General features: G+C 41.6%; 1 protein-coding gene across 3 annotated transcripts; it reads left to right on the top strand.

Annotated features, from left to right (window-relative positions):
* The first annotated feature begins 10,169 nt into the window (after nucleotides 1-10,169).
* Nucleotides 10,170-19,717, top strand: LOC4325661 (uncharacterized). Of its 3 annotated transcripts, none has more exons than XM_015764985.3 (13): nucleotides 10,170-10,507; nucleotides 11,931-12,105; nucleotides 12,217-12,300; nucleotides 12,915-13,156; nucleotides 13,498-13,741; nucleotides 13,927-14,006; nucleotides 14,092-14,176; nucleotides 14,971-15,102; nucleotides 15,195-15,308; nucleotides 18,250-18,294; nucleotides 18,729-18,810; nucleotides 19,013-19,063; nucleotides 19,153-19,717. In XM_015764985.3, exons 1-13 carry the CDS (start codon nucleotides 10,296-10,298, stop codon nucleotides 19,239-19,241), a joined length of 1,635 nt encoding a protein of 544 aa, XP_015620471.1. In that variant the 5' UTR covers nucleotides 10,170-10,295; the 3' UTR covers nucleotides 19,242-19,717. The 3 variants fall into 3 exon arrangements, with proteins under 3 accessions (XP_015620471.1, XP_015620485.1, XP_015620476.1); XM_015764999.3 differs by having other exon boundaries at nucleotides 19,013-19,070; XM_015764990.3 differs by lacking the exon at nucleotides 19,013-19,063.
* Nucleotides 19,718-21,603: the final 1,886 nt, after the last annotated feature.

Genomic DNA, 21,603 nt, shown 5'->3' with positions numbered 1-21,603 from the left:
AGTTATACAAAGTTTGTAGAAACGGGACACGTCATCTTCTTGGAAGACGAAATGATTAGGGGGAGCTCGGTAATTCGAGAAATTGATCTTGAGGAGAGGCGGGTGTCTGTACCCGCTCCGTCGACTCAGGAACCTTTCTTCTCTCTACCTGCTAATGTTGTGCCAGCAATGCATGCCGTTGCGGTACCAACACCTGTTGTTATCTCTCCTGTGGCAACAATGAATGAAAGTGAGGAACCTGTTCTACAGGATTCAACAGAGATTATTGCCACATCAGAGGAGGAGATGAAACAGCCTCAAACAGATAATGTGCCAGAATAGGAGGCCCCTAGAAGGCCTGAAAGAATCGCATATGGAGGATGATCCCATCTCATATGAAGAGGCCATGAGAAGCCATGAAAGATAAAATGAAATCAATGAAATTAAATGATGTCTGGGATTTAGAAGAAATTCCTAAAGGAGCCAAAACAGTAGGCTGTAAATGGGTCTACAAAACCAAATATGACTCTAGAGGGAATATAGAAAAGTTTAAAGTGCGACTCGTGGCAAAAGTTTTCACGCAAAGAGAAGAGATTACAATGAGACATTTTCTCCAGTCTCTTGTAAAGATTCCTTTAGGATTATAATGGCACTAGTGGCACATTATGATTTGGAATTACATCACATGGATGTAAAAACGACATTTCTAAATGGAGATTTGGAGGAAAAAGTATACATGGCGCAACCGAAAGGTTTTGTCATGAAAGGAAACAAAAATATGGGATGCCGTATAAAGAGATCCATTTATGGGTTAAAGCAAAGCTTCGAGACAATGCTACTTGAAGTTTGATGGAACAATAAAGAAATTTGGGTTTTCAAGAGAATGTAGAGGACAACTGTATTGATTCAAAGTTAAGAATGGGAGACTCATTTTCCTAATTCTGTATGTAGATGACGTTCTACTGGCTAGTAGTGATGTCAATCTACTGCAGGAAATAAAGAAATTCTTGTCCTCAAACTTTGACATGAAAGACCTCGGTGAGGCTTCATATGTTTTGGGCATAGAGATTCACCGAAATAGAACAAAGTATGCATTGGGATTTTCTCAAAAGGCATATATATAGAAAAGGTGTTGAAGAAATTCAATATGTACAGATGCAGTGCTACACCTGCTCCTATAGTCAAAGGCGAAAAGTATGGGGCATCGCAATGTCCCAGAAATCAGTATGAGCTCAATAAAATGAAAACAAAGCCATATGCGTCAGCTGTAGGAAGCCTACAGTACGCGCAAGTGTGCACACGACCTGACTTGGCATTTGTTACCGGGTTATTTGGCAGATTTCAAAAGTAATCCAGGCCTAGAGCACTGGAAATTGGTATAGAAAGTCTTGCGTGATTGCAAGGAACAAAAGGCCTCATGATGTCTTACAGAAAAGCAGAATCGCTCCAGATAGTGGGGTATTCGGATTCTGACTTTGCAAAAGATAATATAAAGTTAACATCGGGATACATGTTTACCCTGGCAGTAGGAGCTATTTCATGGAAAAGCTCAAAACAGACTACCACTGCAGGGTCTACCATGTATGCCGAGTTTATAGCATGCCATGAGGCTACGGGGCAGGTGAACTGGCTAATGAAGTTCATACCCGGTTTTAAAGGTGGTTGATAGTATTGAGAAACCACTAAAGTTATACTGCGATAAAGAACCCACAGTAATGTACTCTCACAACAATTAGTCAAGTGGTGCTGCCAAACACATTGACATAAAGTACTATGTTGTGAAAGACAAAGTCCGGGATCAAACAATCAGTCTCGAGCACATAAGAACAGAAAGGATGCTCGCGGATCCGCTCATGAAAGGCCTACCTCCCAACATGTTCAAGGAACATGTAGCATGCATGGGTTTTAAGGGAAGCCTTATGAATCCTGGACTATAGGGCCCAAAAGTTAAAGTATCTGTTTCTGAATAGAGATGTGTATAGTGGCTGTCGAATCCATCGGTAATTAACCGTGACGATGAAACATGCTCTATATGTAAATCTGTGATGGAATAGAAAAAGCTAAAGGAAATAGTGAGATCAAGGGGGAGAATGTTAGATGGATCTCCCTCCCCTTGAGCCCAACGGCTCAAGGGGGCCTTGACCCGCGCCCTGATCGGGGGCGCCCAGCCCAATGGCTGGTGGGCCCCCGTCACACTGTGCCATATAAAGAGGGGTGGAGGACGGGACGGCATAACGACACAAGGAACGAGGTTCGTCGCATGCCGCCGCCACTCCACCCCATAAACCCTAACCGATCGAGGGGGCGCAGCCAGTGACGGGAAGACTCCACCGCCGCGCCACGACCTCGCCGGGATCCCCTACGACCACCACTGCCGCGCAGCACCGTCGCCGTCACGACCGCCATCGCCGCCGCCGCCCACGTCAAGCAGAGCGACGACAACGACGATGGCTGGGACTTCCTCTTCATCCAACGCGTCAACCGGTCACATCCCTAAACCCTTTCCCTTATTCTCTATTGTTGTTCAATCATCCATCGCAAATAGAACCACCCGACTAGATCTAAACCTAGGTGATCCAATAGACAACCCTAACACCACAATGAACTTCTTTCGCTACAGCAAAATTTTGATACGAAACAGTAGTAGACTTTCAATATTTCTAGCTGGTTTAGATAAGAAATAGTAATGGACTTCTAATGTTTCTATCTGGTTTACATATGAGCCAAACCTGATTATCTTTAGAGAAGCAGTATTAAGTAGTACCATATCTCGTGGATCGGTATAATTAACTTCGGGCATCAACTCAATGCACACAGCTAGTTTCCATATTCTTTTTTTCTCAAACATGTTCACATCTTTAGAAGCATTAAAATATATCTAAAAAAATATAGTATATCTTCCAAAGCAGGAGTATAATAACGTAGATAAGGCTCTGATCCCAAAATAAGTAAATAACGGAGCAGCAGTAATAGTAACATATCTCGTGCATCAGTAATTACTTAACTTGGAGCACAAACTCAATGCATCACAAGCTGCCATTATTTTTTTTTTCCTCTCGAACGTGTTCACATATTTACAATCTCCTCCTATGTCCAAATTAGCAACATGTTAATGGTGGTGGCCATGAATGGCTGATCCATAACTGGGGAGCAGTAGTGTAGAAGATATGGCACAAGCAAAAACAGGTATCTCTTCCAAATATGCAACGTACTGCAGATCTATACGTACAGCAGGCAAGTTTCACGTTTCTTTTGCAGCATTATTCCAAGTACGTACAAATAATGGTCAGATCCATGGACCATGGGGGGTGGCCCATGTAGGAGTAGAAGTAGTATTGTTTAGGAACTCAAATCAATTCCTCCATTAGGGCCGTTCGGATCATAAGATTTTCCAAGGAGTTTTAAAAGGTACTAGCTACGAACATGTACACGTACGCATATGTCGATTTATAGATAGGATTGAATTTTTTTTATAGAGGGCAGTTCCTTCTATGGAAAGCTATCGTAGCTATATATATGTTTGGTTCATAGGAATTGAAGCAAAAACACAGGAAATAAAAACGTCCGGTCCAACCTCATGTTTTCCTTTCCTCTGGGCAGGAACGAGCAGTTAATGATGAGGCTGGTTGTTGCCTCTTGCCTCATGATAATGTATGACTGGAAAGTGATTAGTGCTATGGAGTAATTGATACATCTTCTAATTAAAATTCCTCCGTTCCAAACATACACATCACTGTATATACTTACCACTCTCTTTGTCCTATAATATAATTTTGGGTAGATATGACACATTATAGTACAATAAATTTGGACGGCTTGTCCAGATTCATTGAAAGTACTAGATATGTCACATACATCTAAAGTCTCTTATATTATAGGACGGAGGGAGTATTTTACAGTCGTATTTCTATGATTTTTGATTTTTTTTAATATATCTTTATTTTCCTTGGTATATGTACGAAACAACCCCATAGAAATGGCTTGCCAAGAGATCTTCTGGCTAGCTCTACAAGATGGTGAGTTAGCTAGTCTGAGTTCGAAGTCTCACCCTTTTTATTTATTTGATATTTGCTTATTTTTTAATATTCGTGTTTTTAGTTTAGAAACGGCTTGCCAACTGCCCAATTTGCCGTGCAGACGCTCACACTGTCGCACACCCGTGTTGTGTTGACGGGGGTGGAATTAAGGACACGGAATTCTAGATGATTCCATTCCATGTTTGGGCCGGGGGTGCGTTTTACGTTTCGCCGGCCGCGTGGTGGTGGTCAGCGCGTCTCGTGCCCCTCCGCGACGCGCACGCACGCACGCACTCACGCAGACGCAGCGTGTGGCGTGGCGAGAATCCTACTGGTAAAGAAAACCCAAGCGCGCGGGATGTTTGATTGACCAGTTTTGCAAAACAAAAATAAAAGGACGGGAGGGGAAAGCGACGCCCGCGCGCGCGCGTACGCGGCCGGTGTGGCGGGGCGGGGCGTGGCGGGAGCCACGCGTGACGTGTGGCTGGGTGACGCGGCTCGTGACGGAGTAATTGTGTTGCACGAGGCCGAAAAGTACGCGACGCGGTGTGGGCGGAGAGAGAGCTCGATCCGGGGGGTTTCTGGGCTTCGCCGTCCGTCCTCGCGCCCGCGCGCTTGCCGTCGCTGTCGGGTTCTCCGGCTGCGACGTGTGGGGGAAGCAAGAGGGCGTTGGTTGGACCTGACCTCCAGTGGCTCTCTCTCTCTCTCTTTGTCTTCTTCTTTCTTTTTGCATTGTGTTTTCGCCGGACCGGATATATATCAAGTTGGCATTGAGTCGGCTGGGTGGCTGACAGGGTAGGTCATAAACTACCTCTATTTTAAAATATATGACGTCGTTGATTTTCTCACGTAATGTTTGACCATTCATCTTATTTAAAAATTTAAAATATAAATATGTAAAAGTATACTATTTGATGATAAAAGCAAGTCACAAAAAGATAAATGGCATTTACATATATTTTTTAATAAGACGAATGGTCAAATGTTATGCGCAAAGTAAACGGCGTCATATATTTTGAAATGAAGGGAGTAGTTCAATAGTGGCTCCAATCAAAGCACTAAACTTAGGCTCCGTTCGTTACCTCCCTTTCCCAACCTTACTCCCTCGTTTTCCGCGCGCACGCTTTTCAAACTGCTAAACGATACATTTTTTGTAAAAAAAAATTCTATACGAAAGTTGCTTAAAAAATCATATTGATCTATTTTTGAAAAAAAAATAGCAAACACTTAATTAATCATACAATAATAGGTGCTTTGTTTTGCGTGCCGGGGAGGAGGGGTTCCCGATCACAGCCTTAGATGCGAAGTATCTCAAATTAGTTGTACTTCCTTCTTCATATTATAATATGTTTTTATTTTTTAAGTAAAATTTCTTTAAATTGGACCATGTTTATAAAAGAAAAGGACAGTAGCATTTCGAAAGAAACATACTATCAAATTATATTCAATGTTATATTTAACAAAACTAATTTGGTGGTATAGATATTGGTAATTTTTTTATGTAAATTTAGTCAGACTTAAAAGTTTAAAATAGGAAAAAGATCAAAGCATATCTAGATTCGTTGTCCTAAGTAATGTCCCAACCATGTTAAGTTTGGTTTTTTTTTGGACGGAGGAAGTAGCTAGCTACTACTATTACTCGAGGCCTCTGGTCAGTCAATTCACCGGCTCGTCGTTCACAAGTTAGGGTGTATTTAGTTAGGGAAAAAAAAATTTTGGGTGTCACATCGGACGTTTGATCGGATGTCGGAAGGGGTTTTCGGACACGAATGAAAAAACTAATTTCAGAACTCGTCGGGAAACCGCGAGACGAATCTTTTGAGCCTAATTAAGCCATCATTAGCACATGTGGGTTACTGTAGCACTTATGGCTAATCACGGACTAATTAGGCTCAAAAGATTCGTCTCGTTATTTCCCCTATAACTGTGCAATTAGATTTTCTTTTTATTTATATTTAATACTCTATGCATGTGTCTAAAGATTCAATATAATGTTTTTGGGAAAAACTTTTTGGAACTAAACGGGCCCTTAGAAGTGCCCCGTACCATAGCTTAGCTAGCTCAAGCTGAGCGATCGAGACTGGCCGTAATTCGTGCAGTTTCAATCCCATCGCCATCGAATGACTCTCAAATCTGAAGTCCGTACGTGTGGATGCAGCTTTAATTGGTGCTGGTTGATGTGGCAACAAGCGGTCGGTCACATTGGAATCATATATGAGAGTGGGCTGTGGCTGGCGATGGGGGAACTGGTCGGACGCAGCGGAGGCTGCAGGGTCAATCGGTCAAGCATAGCTGCATATATACGGATATACTATGGGGTTATGCATGTGTTACGTGATAATAGTAGCACTAATCACTACAGTTGCTCTCCTCTCGTCTGAAAATGGTGGGTACCTTTGAATTTGTGGCATTGTGCTATTTTGGAACACGACAAAAAATCTACAGGGAAGCAACTCAATTCTGAAAAGATACTTATTCCGTCCCATAAAAGACCGACTTAGAACGAGATGTGACAATTAGAATAAGTGTGGAATAACCTTCTCCGTCGACAGTCCAAACAGGACCAAACTCGTGGTATCTCAAACGAAAAACATGCGCAAAAAATCCAAACAAAAGCCACATGCGCGCGTATCATATTTGGAGTCAAAACCTGAGTCTCTTCGGAGTTCGGAGACATCCGATGGAAAGAAAAAAAAACTGAAAATGGAACGCGTGATGAAGTGCAAGTATGTTTTGGACTCACTGTCGTGGGAACATTATAGGCAAGATGACGGGCCAATATATGGGCCATATCTCATGGGCCTTCACATTTTCAACAGACGGGCTTTGTTTTCAGACAGGAACCGTACGCCATACGCTTCCCTTTTTGGGCCCCTTGACTATTTCCAAAGTTTGGGCCGATTTCTCTGGGCCTTCGGCTAATATCACACATTCTTAGGATTTTTCCCCCTTTTTCTTTTCTGAGAAATGTTAGGTTTCTCTTGACTCTACGAGAGCATCATGATGACGATGTCTTCTTTATTTGACTCTGTACAAGAAGATGTCACCTCATCAACATGAAAGTATAGTTATCCGATCGTCTGAACTCGCGCCGAGTGGAAAACAGCCAGTTCGGCACTGTCACGGATTCACCAGCAACTCACGCTAGTGGTACTATTTTCGTTTTAAAATAAGTTTATTTTTTATCAATTTTACACATGCCAATAAAAATAAGAAAACTAAAATATCTCTACTTTATTAAATCTCAATACAATTATTTCTCACTTTATCTTTTTATAGTACAACCGTTTCCTAATTTTACAAGCTTCGATATAATGATTACTATAAAATTAAATTTATTTTGGGACAAATGAAAAGTAGTACAAATGATGGAATGGAGGAAGTACTAAGCAACAAACGTACGCTACTGTGACAACACACTGTACCACCTGCCCTTACGGGCTCAATCTCGACTACACCCATCTCCGAAACACACGCTGATCCAACCGTCAGGGATCCACCTTAATTAACAAAATAAAAAAAAAATCCATAAAATTAGGGACGAAAACAATCCAATTTTTACGAAAATGATTCTTGGTCAGTTTATAATGTATACATTTACTATTAATTTAACTATTTAGTGGTGATTATAATAATTAATAACTATTTAGTGGTGATTATAATACGACGCATGATAGAAATTAGAATAACCAAACTTTTATAATGTTAGAAAATGGAAATGGTATATCTTTTACGAAACGATCCTTGATCAATCAGAAGATTTTCACTACCCATTTTCATCCGTGTGTAAGATAAAGCAAAGCACACACAGCAACAAAAAAAATATTTAAAAAACCTAACTAACACGCTGGACAGGCTTGGAATCCAAAGAGGTGAGGTGAGGTGAGTTCGGAGATCCGGCAAATGGGCATTAAAAATGGAGATAAAAAATAATGGTGGCCTCTCTCTCGCGCAGCTGCGGCCTAGCCTGGCATCTGAGCTGGGGCACCTGCATCTGCACCAGCAGCTTGCAGCACAGATCGATCCGTCCACTGGCGATCGACACGCGAGAGAGAGAGAGAGCACATCACACGCGCGACCTGTTCATCCTGTAGCCGCCCAGCCTGGACGCCGCATTATTTTTTCTGCCTCGCGCGACGCCCTGTTCCGCCGCGCCCCAACATCCCATGCCGTTTGCCATGCCTCTCCCTCTCTTCCCTTCTCTCTCTCTTTGATCCTGTTCGGAGAGATTTTAATCGCTGCAGCTTCTTTAGGACCAGAAACTTCTTCAAACAGTCCAACTCTTGATTCAGATTCTAAAAACTCTAGATATAGAATTTTAAATATAAATTAGAAGACAGAAGTTAGAAACCTAGCTTTTCCAGATTCTCACGAACTGACTACCAACCAGCTGTTTCTCAGAATCATAAACTCTCCTAAACAGACCCTTGCTATCTTACATCACTCGATTCACAAATCACAACAAGAAGATGCCAAATTATTCCTCCTCCACATCTTCTACCGTGCTTTGGCCTACGAAGAGAAAATGATTAAGCTAGATGAGTTGGCTAATTAAGTACGGGTAGATAGATAGGAGTATTAGGTGAGCTCGTAAGCTGGCTGCGATTTGACAGGGGGCGATCGAATCGATCGACTCCGGCTAATTGGGCCGAATGGCCGATGCGGCGACGACGACGTACTGACGATACCGACATGTGTTTGAAGCAAATGCGTTGTGTTGGTGCTATCGACGAAGGGAGCAACACGTACGATACGAGGATGCGATACCCCTGGACCCTGGTGGTGTGGTGTGTAAAGCCCTTTTCACAGTCCCGACCGTGTCGGTCGCTGCGGCTGCCGTGAGCGACGGACGACGACCCGCTCTGGTCTGGTCTGGTCGAGCTGCCTACCTAACCGAGGCGCGTGCGTCGCGTGTGCGGTGCAACGTACACCGTTCGGGACTCCCCTTTTCTAACCTGTACTCAATTGTTTTTCCATACGCACGTTTTTTAATCTGCCAAACGGTATTTTTTTAATAAATATATATAGAAAAAATATTTTCAAAATTTATATTGATCAATTTTAAGTGATTTATAGTTAATATTCAATTAATCACATGTTAATGGATCATTTTGTTTTACGCGCGTGATAGGCAGGTCTCATCCGAAGACACCCCTGAAAAGGGAAATATTGACAGGTGTTAGCTAAACGGTTTTCTTTACCAATGCAACCCTCTCTCGTCATGGACAGCAAAAACCATACATGCCCTTCTACCTTTGACAATTCTTTAGATCACTTGAGAGATTATCGTGGGATTGATGTCGACTATCTTCTTGGTTGTAGTGACAAGTTAAATTTTTAATAGAACATATAGTATATTTTTAAGAAAAATATATATTTAAAGGTGTAGAGCAAATAATATAAGGTGATAATTAGAAAGGCAGTAAAAACAAGGCATGTAGAACTGAAAATGAGGGGGGGAGGGTGGGGAGGGTAAAAGAAACGTACCAACACACATTTATAGTTGATTCCTTTTATATAAGAATAAATAGGTGGTGAATTTCCATCCAAAGAATCCTCCATAGTTTTCATCGGGTTTTGGATTATACGTTAAGATTATGCCCATCATTCACACACTCATCAACCTAAGACATCCATCATATGATGATCATGGCATCCCGCATCCAGAGCCGAATGTCATCATTATCCCTTCACTAAAAAAAACCCCCTATTTTTTACAAGCCAACGTCCATACATGTTGCTCCGAGAACAAAAGAGAAGGAAAAAAAGACACCAATGCATTTTATCTTGTGAACATTGTTCATCTTGTTCCCTCAAAAAGGAAATCGATTAACCCAACGAAGAACTCCAAATCAAACCCCTTTTGCCTACGTGTGTACAGCTACGCAGCATCCGCATGCGACATGACAGAAGAGATCACACAACAACACAAGCAAAGACAAAATAATTAAAAAAAAGTGCCAGAACACAACACAGCAGAGAGAGAGATCAAAAGGAAAGCAAAAAAAAAAAAAAAACTGGAGCTGTCTGTCTGTCACCAGCGTCGACGCAGTTAATCCCCCACCATTAGCTCCTTAATCACCCACACTAATTACCTGTTTAATTAATTAACTCTCCAGCCGGCGCAGTCCACGGGGCTCTATATATACAGCCGGCGCGCACAGCGACAAGGGAGAGGAGGAACAAACAACTCATCGTCTCGACTCGATTCTCACCGAGGCAGCGAAAAAAAAAGAGGGGAGAGAAAAAAAAAACACCAGCGAGGCAACGAGGGGGTGGGTGGTGGTGGCGGCGGCGGCGATGGAGAGCGAGATGGCGGACGCGGCGCCGGCACCGGCGGTGGCGGCGGCGGCGACGGCGGAGCCGCTGGCGGCGGTGGCGGAGGAAGGGGAGGAAGGCGGGGAGGCGGCGGTGGGGTCCACCCTCACCATGGAGCGCGTCGCCGCGGCGAAGAAGTTCATCGAGAACCACTACCGCTCGCAGATGAAGAACATCCAGGAGCGCAAGGAGAGGTAATCCACCCCCCCGATCCCGATCCCCTCCCCCCACCCGCGCGGTGGCGATTTCGGGCTCGAATTTTAGCTGCTGCTGCTGCTGCTGCCGCGAGCGTGGGTTTGGGGTAGATCTCGAGTGGTGGGAGCTCGATCGACGGGTTTGGGCTGCGCTGGGCGGGTTTAGAGCTTGGGGCGCTGGAGCTCGGGGACTCGAGCTGCTAGATTTGGGGGGGAAAAGTTTTGGGCGTGTGCTTGAGGAATGCGGGGGGAGTAGGAGTCGTGTAGCAGTAGCTCCGCTAGCCACGATTTGAGGTGTTTCTACTGTGGCGTAACCGTAGATTCTCGAATTGTTGCTCGGTAAGCAATTTGGGGTTGGAGTAGCACGATTTAGCTGTGAGGGTACTTGATTCTGCTAGTTGTTTGTAATGCTTAGCGTCTGCTCAGTTTGCGCCAAGCAAAAATGGTTGTAACTGCTTCTATGGAGTAATAGGCGTGAAAAAAATTGAACTGAGCTTAGTGTTACTATCTAACAGCTTGCTTAGTTGGTTGACTTGATTTTGTATGCTGCTGTCATGAAGGTTTTCAGTGGAGAAATGTGCTGTAAATGTTGTGTGGATGCGACGGTTATGTCTGTCTTTAAGTGCCGTTGACAATACACTTGTCGCATATCATTTGTTTGTATTAAGCGGTTGGTCAGCAAGTAGGTGCGCATAAATAGAGCATATTATGTGATAGTTTGAATTGTGAGTGAACGCGTGATTGATGACGTACTAATTTTGATTCATAAGTGTACACGTGGTTGATACCGCACTTCACGACGTATGCCTGTGTTTCATTAATCACTTCTATTAATTTACTCTATTTGCAGTCAGAGTCCATGTAACGTAATAGCTTGCCCAATCTTGGTGACTTGGTGCGCTATTTTACCAAGGGCAGAAGACCTGTGTGTTCCTTTTTATCGAAAGGAAACATCATAGTGAAAGACATTTGTACAATGCTAGGTGGCAGATACGATTTAGTAGGATTCATTTCATCATTTTATAATGGATTTTAGTATACGAGGTGTGTATGTAACAGGGGTGGCAATTTTCATTTCTAACAACATTGTTATAATCTTTTATCGAAATCAAACAGTTGATTTAACTTACCAGCTATGGAGGTTTGTTCTGATATTGATCTTATATCAACTAAAGCTGGCGATTCCTCAAGGCTTCAATCTGGCCTGCACCCCTAGAGTTTGGACGTATTAGTCTTATAATAGAGTAACATACCTTAGTTTCAGTCGTCAACCATCTTCTATTACTGTGTAACTTGAGTGATTTTTTTTATCCTTCATCATACTTAGATACTATGATTTGATTCTAAGTGGATTTTCATTCCCCTGCCCAGACAGAAATCTTTGCCCTTCTTGTGTCACATAGTAAGACCTTATGCATTGCAGGCGCTTTAGATTGGAGCGACAACTGGAATCTTCCCAAGTTCCCAGGGAGCAGCAAATCAATCTACTAAAAGATCTGGAGAGAAAGGAAACAGAGTACATGCGGCTTAAAAGGCACAAAATCTGCGTTGATGACTTTGAGCTGCTCACCATTATTGGCAGAGGAGCTTTTGGAGAGGTTTGCACATTGATCTACTACATATTTGCTTAATGCTTATCTGTTGTAATGTTTATTTTATTGCTCCTGTTGCTTTTAACCCCTTACTGACTTGCGGTAACTATACGACAGGTTCGACTCTGCCGGGAGAAGACATCTAGCAACATTTATGCAATGAAAAAGCTAAAGAAGTCTGATATGGTTGTCAGGGGTCAAGTAAGATAACTTTGTCTGGATTTATTCCAGGTTTTATGTTTTAATAGGTATAATTGTGAGTTAGTAGCATGTGCATAGTTTTTAACCATCTCCAACCACGTTTGTTGATTTGACCACAAAGTAATAAATATGACATAATTGTGAAATCGAAACAGCAAGGTTATATTTAAAACTAAGATAACACAAAAGATTGGCAGTACATGTTTATATTCATAACATGTAGGACCTTTTGCATTTAGTAACATTCTACCATTGCTGTTATGCATTAGTCATGGGCATTTTTTTAGTGCTTTGAATTTGAAGTTGCTAGAAAGCAAAAGCTGGTGTATAATCTTCTTGTTTTGTTCAGTCCATTGTTTGGGTGAAGTCCACAAGGGTTCCACTGGTATTTTGTTTTCATGTCTAACTGCTTTGTCATAGTTACTCTACGTATGTGATGATATCTCTATATGACTGTATTTTATTAACAGAATCACATAGTTAATTGCTTTTTCATGTTTGTAAAAAATATCTTCTGTTGTAAACTGACTTGTAGGGCTTCTCAAGACCTAATTTAGCAAAAAGACTGCTACCTTTTATGATATGTTTAACAACCTTTCATTTATATCTGTCAGGTGGAACATGTTAGAGCGGAAAGAAACTTGCTGGCTGAAGTTGCTAGCCACTGCATTGTGAAGCTATACTATTCTTTTCAAGATTCGGAGTACCTTTATCTTATCATGGAGTATCTCCCTGGTGGTGATATCATGACCCTTCTCATGAGAGAGGATACCTTAACTGAGCATGTGGCTCGATTCTACATTGCTGAGACCATCCTTGCTATTGAGTCCATTCATAAACACAACTACATCCACAGGTTACTTTTTTTTGTGTGTTAATCCCCTTTAGATATTTCTTGTGTTAATACTAGCCTACCTTTATATATTGAGGTGCCTCTAGATAAGGGAAAAGGAAACATACTAGTAACCTGATACTACTAGGACTCTTACTACAAAACTATGAAACTCAAATAGAGAGCTTATTAGGATTCTCCAACTGCTGTAGCACTTGCCAATTCCTGACTTATCTCTATTGTGACGCCGCTGATATATTATACCATAATGTCCAGCTATAACATTTTTGTTTAAAGATAATTGTATATTTTCTGTTTCTACCCTTTTTCTGATCTACATGCTTTGGCTTGTTATCTTTTTGCAGAGATATTAAGCCTGACAACCTGCTTCTCGACAAGAATGGTCACATGAAGCTGTCAGATTTTGGGCTGTGCAAGCCAATTGATTGTTCAAAGCTCTCAACATTGAATGAAGATGAACCGATGGGTGATGACAATTTGAGGGAATCAATGGATATCGATAGCTCTTTCTCTGAAACAACAAATGGTAGAAGGTGGAGAAGTCAACATGAACAACTTCAGCACTGGCAGATGAACAGAAGAAAACTGGTATGTCTGCTTTACAGTGTATACAACAAGCATCCCATTGACCCTGTATTGTCAGTAGTTTTGTTTTTCTTTCATGATATCATGTGGAATCCCATGCTTGGAAGGGATACACACTTAAAATATGAATACAACTTCTGTTATTCTTGACAGCCCTTCTCATTCTTAAAATGCAATTTGATACACAGGCATTCTCAACTGTTGGGACACCAGACTATATTGCTCCAGAAGTTCTGCTAAAGAAGGGATATGGAATGGAATGTGACTGGTATGATGTACACAAATTTATGTTCAGCCACATTTATTGATTCTTGATAACTAGATTTTATCAATGTACTTCTTTTGCCCTACAGGTGGTCTTTGGGTGCAATCATGTATGAGATGCTTGTTGGTTATCCACCATTTTATTCTGATGATCCAATAACCACATGCCGAAAGGTCTGTTGTTCCCAATTAATTTTGCTAACACAGGAAGTAACAACACTACTTATTGATTTGTGCTCAGTTATTTCATTTGTAACGCATGAGTATTTCATTAATTGTTGATTTGGCTCAGCTTAAATTAGGCTGACCAATTGAAAACGTATAAGGGACTACCACGAAGCAACTGCTTTAATTATTATCTTAGCTTTTGAACTCAAGCTGTAAGAATCTGAAGACAACAGTTTGCAGCTTATACGCCTTACAAGTTTGGTCCACCCAATAATTTAGGGAGATAGTCTTATAAGCTTCTCCCTCTGATCACAAATACACGTTATTTCCAGACATAGGCATGTCTTTAAAGTATATCTTTGAGCACTATTTTCAATTTCAACATGTAATATCAAACAAATCTATAATATTATGAATGTATTTTTCAAGACAGAGGATTGGATGTATAGTGCATAGCCGCATAACAGTAAAATAGTGAGATGAAAAAGGCTGCTAAAATGATACTCCCTCTATCCCAGAATATAAGGTTTTTTGTTGGATGTGACATCCTAGTACTATGATCCAGATTCATAGTACTAGGATGTCACATCCAACCAAAAAACCTTATATTTCTGGACGGAGGGATTATATATAGCAAGGTATCCCGATTTCAAGATGTGAATGATTCATCAAAAATAAGAACAAGTGTCATTCTTTTTTGTAACCAGTAGATTTTCTATGATGTTTCTGTTGTGGTAGTGTATATTTTTTTTATTCCATCTATGAGCTTTATTTACCTTTTTTTTTTCCAATTATTCTAGATTGTCCACTGGAGAAACCATTTGAAATTTCCAGAGGATTCAAAGGTGTCTCCTGAAGCAAGGGATCTCATTTGCCGGTTATTATGTGATGTTGACCACAGGATTGGCAGTGCAGGAGCAGACCAAATAAAGGTACTTGGCACATAAGAGAAATAAATAGTATCATTTGCAGTTCTTGTCTTGTTTGCTTGTCCTGTATTTACTAGTCATTTGTTTATCACTAGGCACATCCTTGGTTCCGTGGAGTTGCTTGGGAAAAACTATATGAGATGGAAGCTGCATTTAAGCCTCAAGTAAATGATGAACTGGACACACAGAACTTCATGAAGTTTGAGGAAGTAAGTGATTCCTTTTGCTCTTAGTGTAATGGTTATCTTATGCCTCTGCAATTCTGCAAGGTTCAAAGTTGCCAAGCTCCAGCCAATACTTGGGTATTGCCTTGATTTAGAATTACGGGGATTGCAATATATTGAGATAATTCTTTTAAAAAAAAGATATCGAGATAAGTCTTGATCCAAACTATTATAAACTAGTAAACGTGCACGTGCAACGCACGTAAAAGTCAATATGAATTACCCCAGACATGTTATCTCTGGCAAATACTAAAAATTAAACTTGCCAAATTGTTCCAAATAAATCAAATTAAAATTCTTGGATTCATCATCTGACACAAATTGTGTTCGTATTAGTGCAATTAGTATGTACATCAAATGCTCAATACTTCCGTTTGAGATTATACAATGGAATACAAATTCACTCAACATCCTTCAGGAACATGCACAATAGATACATGACAATTTCCAGTAAATAAGGACTTTGCTGGTAAGAACATGATTGAAATAAAAAGCAACCGAAGTGAAGATATAGAGTGCTCACATGTAGGGGCGGATGCAGGAGGGTTCCCGGGAATACCCAAAAATTTGTGAAACAAAAATAATATATATAGGTATATCACATATGTATATATTCAATTGTATCTAACACTTCAATCTCGATCCTTTTTTCCCTCAACAGATCCATTTTTCTAGACTCCTGGCTCGCACCACTTCTAACCAAGTAGCCAACTATCTCAAGTCCCATAACTCTATCCCAGTAAACATTGGGGACACAGCACTTGCAATTGTTAAGTGAATACTCGGTTTTGAAATCCAGCGTCTGCCACTGCTCACAGGCACCAGATGAAATCGAGATAAGAGCGGAAAGACGTCGAGTAACTTGTTATGCAGTTAGACCAAACAGCAAACAAATTGAAATTTGCCGTCAAATAACATAGAAAAAAATGGCAATTGGCAGTTAATTTCCTGATAAAAAAGTTTTGTGAAATCAATTTAAAATTTGAAGCTCTTTATATTGTTGTACTGTTTCAGACAACCTACTATATATGACCAATATTTGATCTAAAATTAGCATAGAACTGGTTTTAAATCCAGCAACTATGAAGCATCTGCTAAATCATACCATCCTGAAGACCTAGATCTGGCCAACTTATCAAACAGTATATAGCACGAATTATAATGCGATTCAAAATTGACACCAGAATTTTGCAAGTACAAAAAAATCTTCCACCTAGCACACATACAGTCAACATGCTGAATTTAATTATGATCCAAAAATTACCTCGTACTGCAATACAAACCTCAAAATTACCTCTCTTATGCACATCATCCAGATCCATTATATCCAGATCGAATCATTGGGTGTGGCCGAGGTCAGGGATGCGGAGAGGAGCGAATCCACAACGATGGGAGGGCCAGGACGTGCATTCGTGCGCCAGAGCAGGGGAGGTCTGGGGAGGGCAGCGAGGTTGAACGCTGAGGGCGGGCTGGGGTGGGTGGCGAGGACGCGCACCACAGCGGGGGAGGTCCGGGGAGGGCAGTGAGGTCGAGTTCCGTGCGGTGATGGGGGACAACGATGGTGGCAGACGATGCGTGAGGCAGTGGAGAGATGTACGAGCGCGATCGAGGCAGGGGACGAATGTGCGGGCGTGGTGTGCGAGGCGGAAGTGGATGCGCGCGGATGTGGTGTGAATCACACTTTTTATTTGGGCCATTGAATCGAATGATCGGACGGTCAGGAATCCACGTATCTGCCTAAGCTGCTACATGATAGTATAGATGGATCAACAGAGGTCAGCCTTCACTAGATTGGTAATTAGAGTTGACATGACACCAAGCCACAATTTGACCTTGTGATTACTATTTGAGTCGTTGTAGGGATTTGTGAGAACAGCTCATTCTGTCCAATTTTCGTTTGAGGGTCAATGACCCCAAAAATGTTTCATTTTGGCCAACTCACTACTTGAATTATACTTTTTGGGTCAATATGGTCCTTGGTCCCAATGTTAGCAAGATAAGCGGAACTTTAGCCTTAGTGGGAATTTCAATGGTGAAAAGTCTATTCTACCATCACACTATTTAAGAATAAAAAAACCATGGTCTGGCTCCTTTTACGGTTTTACCATCATTGTTTTTTCTTTTCAATCGAAGATATAGGGGCAAAACACTCTTGCCTTGGGTCTTTCAACTAGGGCTGGCCTTGCTGAGTTATCTTGCCTGCATGGAGGGTTAGGTACTTAGGTGGGCTCAGCGATCTTATTGACCCAAATTGATCTCAGGACGAAACTTGAAAGACCAAATTGACTTCTTTTTTTGGTTTTAGAGGAAGTTTCCATTGTGTCAGTTACTTCCTCCATCCAAGATCGTTGTGCGTATAATTTATTTACAGCGATACCAAGGAGCGCATCGAACAAGCCGCACAAGGATTCAGTTTCCCTTGCATGTGCCACGCGCGCATGGCTGTTCGCCTGTTGCACCCTCCCCGTGCCCAGGGAAACTCTCGCACCAGCTCCACATGCGCCCACATCACTGCATGATTGCGTCTCGCCGCTACCAAAACAGATGCATGCAGCAATGTTCATATACTCCTGTGCATATAGAGACTCAACGTCTCCTTGAGTACCGTATAATATGCACAAGGATTGTGCAGAGCCTCAAACAATTTATACGCACAACGATTGTGGAGTACAAGCTATGGGTTTACTCTTGGATTTTTGTTAATTCAAGTCAGTGGACTTTTTTTTCTCATTTTCTTGTTCAAGGGATCTATGTTTGCATGTGAGCACTTGGGCAGAATATGTTATTGTTTCTAGTCTGCTTGTTAAATTGGAATGTCTAATTTTCATCCTTCCATGTGTTGCACTACATTTTTTTCTCTCCTACCTATGTGTTTTGCCTATATTTTTCATTCCTCTGTCTTAACTAACTGAACTGTCTGCTGCAGATGGATAATGCTCCAACCAGAACAGGTTCCGGGCCCTCAAGAAAGGTATGAACTTTGAAATTCGCTATGTAGTTTAAATGCAGAGTGACCATTGTGTTTTTACTGCTTGAAAATTGCTTTTCCATCATAACTTCATATGTAGGGCTCTAGGCTGCTGAGTTATTTCCCTGTGTTTATATTCCACTGAATTATGATTTTCCAGAACCCATCATAATTTGATAAGAAACGCAAAGGGTTGTCCATATTTAGGCCTGCTTAACCACAAAATCGACCTGCTATGCATATATTTTTGTGCCTAACGCCTTGACCCACTGTCACCTACCCGGAAGACTAATTAACTGACCAATGGTCATAATAGTGTTTGCAAAGAGTAGTTTTAAGTCACCTAACTTGGTGTAGAATTTGTGTTCAAGTACAAATTTATGTTTCTCTTTGTTCTCTCCAAGTTCATACCTGATTTTTGTGAAACCATTTTACAGATGATGCTGAATTCCAAAGACCTCAGCTTTGTGGGATATACGTACAAAAACTTTGATGCTGTGAAAGGATTGAAACATTCAGGTTTGTCTCTTCAGATGACATCATTAAATGCATAAAGTCTAGCTGGAGTTCATAGTGTTAAACACCATTTTTGTTACAAACTTACAATTATCATGTTGCTAGGAAGCTTGCTGTCATTAATCTACAATATAAACTTGGTGCTTGCCTGTCTTGGACAATCACTATATCCATTTGTTAATTTTCACAATACAAATCCATGCAGATCAACAAAGGAACCAATCTCTAATAAGGCCCTCTATTGGCTCCATTTTTGGTGACACGTTTGTGCCCATCTTATTTAGTCAATTATTGCATATCATTTCTGGCATCTACTTTATCTAAATTGGGCATTTCTAATCTCAGGTCCAGCAGATATGGATCCATCTAGAGAACCAAATGGAAGGGACAAGCACATGCACACAGTTTCTTCTGGTGATCCGATGATTCAATGACCTGCGTCCCGTTGTTCCTTGGAAAATCCTGAACTAAAATTAGCATGCGACGCCTGAACGATGTGGCTTCATCCGGAGAACCTGCTTGTTTTAGGCCAGGTTATCTGCCCTGTTAATCGTTGGCGAGCATTCTGTAGAAATCCAACAAAGCTTCTAGTTGTAAAAATAGTATGCTGAGTACTTAACAAAACAGCCCGTGTACCCAGGGGGGCTTGTGGTCTTTGTTGTAGCGTGTTGGGACCAAGCGGAAATGGGCAGGTTGGGGGGAGTATTTGCACCTTTGGGGGCTGGCTGCCCAGGTTGGCAGAGCTAATTGCCGCCTTCTCTTGTGGCAGTTCCTGGTCCGCTGACATTTTCATCTTGTGGAAACAAACAAATAAGGCAAGCTATGCTGTTGTTGCTGTTGCCGGTGGTGTTTTGATGTGCGTGTGTATCAGCAGAAATTTAATTTTCCGTAACGACCCTTTTGCCCCCTAGTCTATGGTCTCCCGTTGCAGAAATGCCTAATTTTGTCTGTTAGTGTAATGTTCATCAGTTATATCTTTGGTCATGTACTATTATTGAACCCTCTGACTTCATAATTTTGTGGAGATACTACCTTCTTTTCCGATGTAGTTTTGCAGTGTGGAGAACTAGAGATGGTGTTGTCTTCGTGATGCTGCGATTGGATTGTGTTTTTCTTTTTCTTTGTTCAGAATTCAGATAGGCAGATAGCCCTCGTGCTGGCTCTGTGATGAGTATTACTACGTCTTTTGATCCCTCTGTTGACTGTTGTCAGACAAGGATTGATGCATCTGGTATTCTGGTAAGAGTGTTTAGTGTGTACTATCACGAATACGATCTAAGATTGTTTCATGAAGAAAGAACATCGAAGAACAAACAAGGGAGCCACGAACTCCACGGCTGGGAGAGATGTTAGGAAGAATGCAAAATGCGAAGATGCTCGGATCGCACGTTGTGGATGGTAGATTTTGGTTGTGGCCGGAGAAGCTTTTCCCCACAGGGCAGGCACCGTCATCGCCAATGTCCGAACAAATTAAAGGTCCTTCACAAGCTATAAGAACCACCAACGCAGTGAGATAAAAAAACTGAGACGATGAACAGCCATCCATGTCCACGTTAGTGAGAACGTGCGATGGTTGCCCAACGACTCGCGGCACGTACACGCTCGTTTGGACTTGGCGACTGAAGCTATAGCTAGAGGTAAGCTAGCGGGGTCATGTGGTGACTCCGCGACTAGTAGCTGGATGCCTCGACTCGACAATTGTGTGCTTCTCAGTACTAGATTCTGCCTTTATTCAGAAGGCGACACTGAAGAAGAAGCTAGTGTATAGCTACTTGTACTACATAAAAAATTCAGAGCTCCGGCGATGGCTGGCAGACAACAAGTAAGTCCTCATCAACGGTGCCAATTTGCAAGCTTGAGAACGATCCCCGCTGCTTCTAGATTCGATTGGCGAATGGCGATTGATGATGTGCTTGTGCCCTTGCGGATGGATCACATCTGCAATAGTCAGAGTCACCGAAAATGACCAAGCCAAACTGAAAAAGCAAATTAAGCCTCAGTTTGAATACCATCGGAGATAGAGCAAATGAAGCAACTGAATTTGATTGGAAATTAACTAGCAAACGAAATCGTAACAGATTGATGTGATTCCGCTGATCCGGCCGGACCTATCTTTGCCAACTTGCTCATCTGAGATGCAGCTCCATTCAAAACGACAAACGTGACGGCCCTGATCCTGACCCTGAAGGCCAAAATTAAAGCCTCCGTTCAAAAGACTGACCAATAGATCCAATCCGATCCATGTGGGTGACGGCGATTCGACTTGAATTCTTCTCTCTTGTTTGTTGTACACTTGTACTCCGCCTTGAGTCGTAGTAGTAAGGAGCTAATATAACTTGTTCGACCTACTTGCAGATAACTGGACTGCAGTTGAACCTACGCGCATCATGCGTGGAGCTGTCTTAATTTTGTCTTCTCCCCAATCGTCATACTCCCTAGTCCTAGATCACAGCCTCACTGGCAAATGCAGCTGCTAGATATCGCCTTCCTCAATTAATTCCAGGACGAATTAATTAATCAAAGCTCGATAAGTTCTCTCCGGTCAAGCTAGCTGCAAGGATATATCCCTAGCTCGCTAGCTGGCACTGATTTTTTTTTAAAAAAACTTTGCCACGAATTCATTGCTTAATATTATAAGTTGCTTTTTTTTCCAGTTAAACATTTTTACGTTTGAAAAAAAAGTAACATTTATAAAACCAAATTAGTTTTATTAAATATATTTCGATAATATGTTTGTTTATACTTGAAGTGTTACTAAACTTTTTTTTTTATAAATGTGAACAAATTTAGAATAGT

Source organism: Oryza sativa, chromosome 1, assembly GCF_034140825.1.
Source record: "Oryza sativa Japonica Group chromosome 1, ASM3414082v1".
Taxonomy (NCBI): Eukaryota; Viridiplantae; Streptophyta; class Magnoliopsida; order Poales; family Poaceae; genus Oryza; species Oryza sativa.
This window is presented reverse-complemented; position numbering and strand designations above follow the sequence as displayed.

Coding starts and splice junctions, on each gene's coding strand:
- LOC4325661 (XM_015764985.3), top strand. CDS start 10,296: ATGGAGAGCGAGATGGCGGACGCGGCGCCGGCACCGGCGGTGGCGGCG. Junction 14,177..14,970: donor CAATAACCACATGCCGAAAG/GTCTGTTGTTCC, acceptor CAATTATTCTAG/ATTGTCCACTGGAGAAACCA. Junction 15,309..18,249: donor ACTTCATGAAGTTTGAGGAA/GTAAGTGATTCC, acceptor TGTCTGCTGCAG/ATGGATAATGCTCCAACCAG.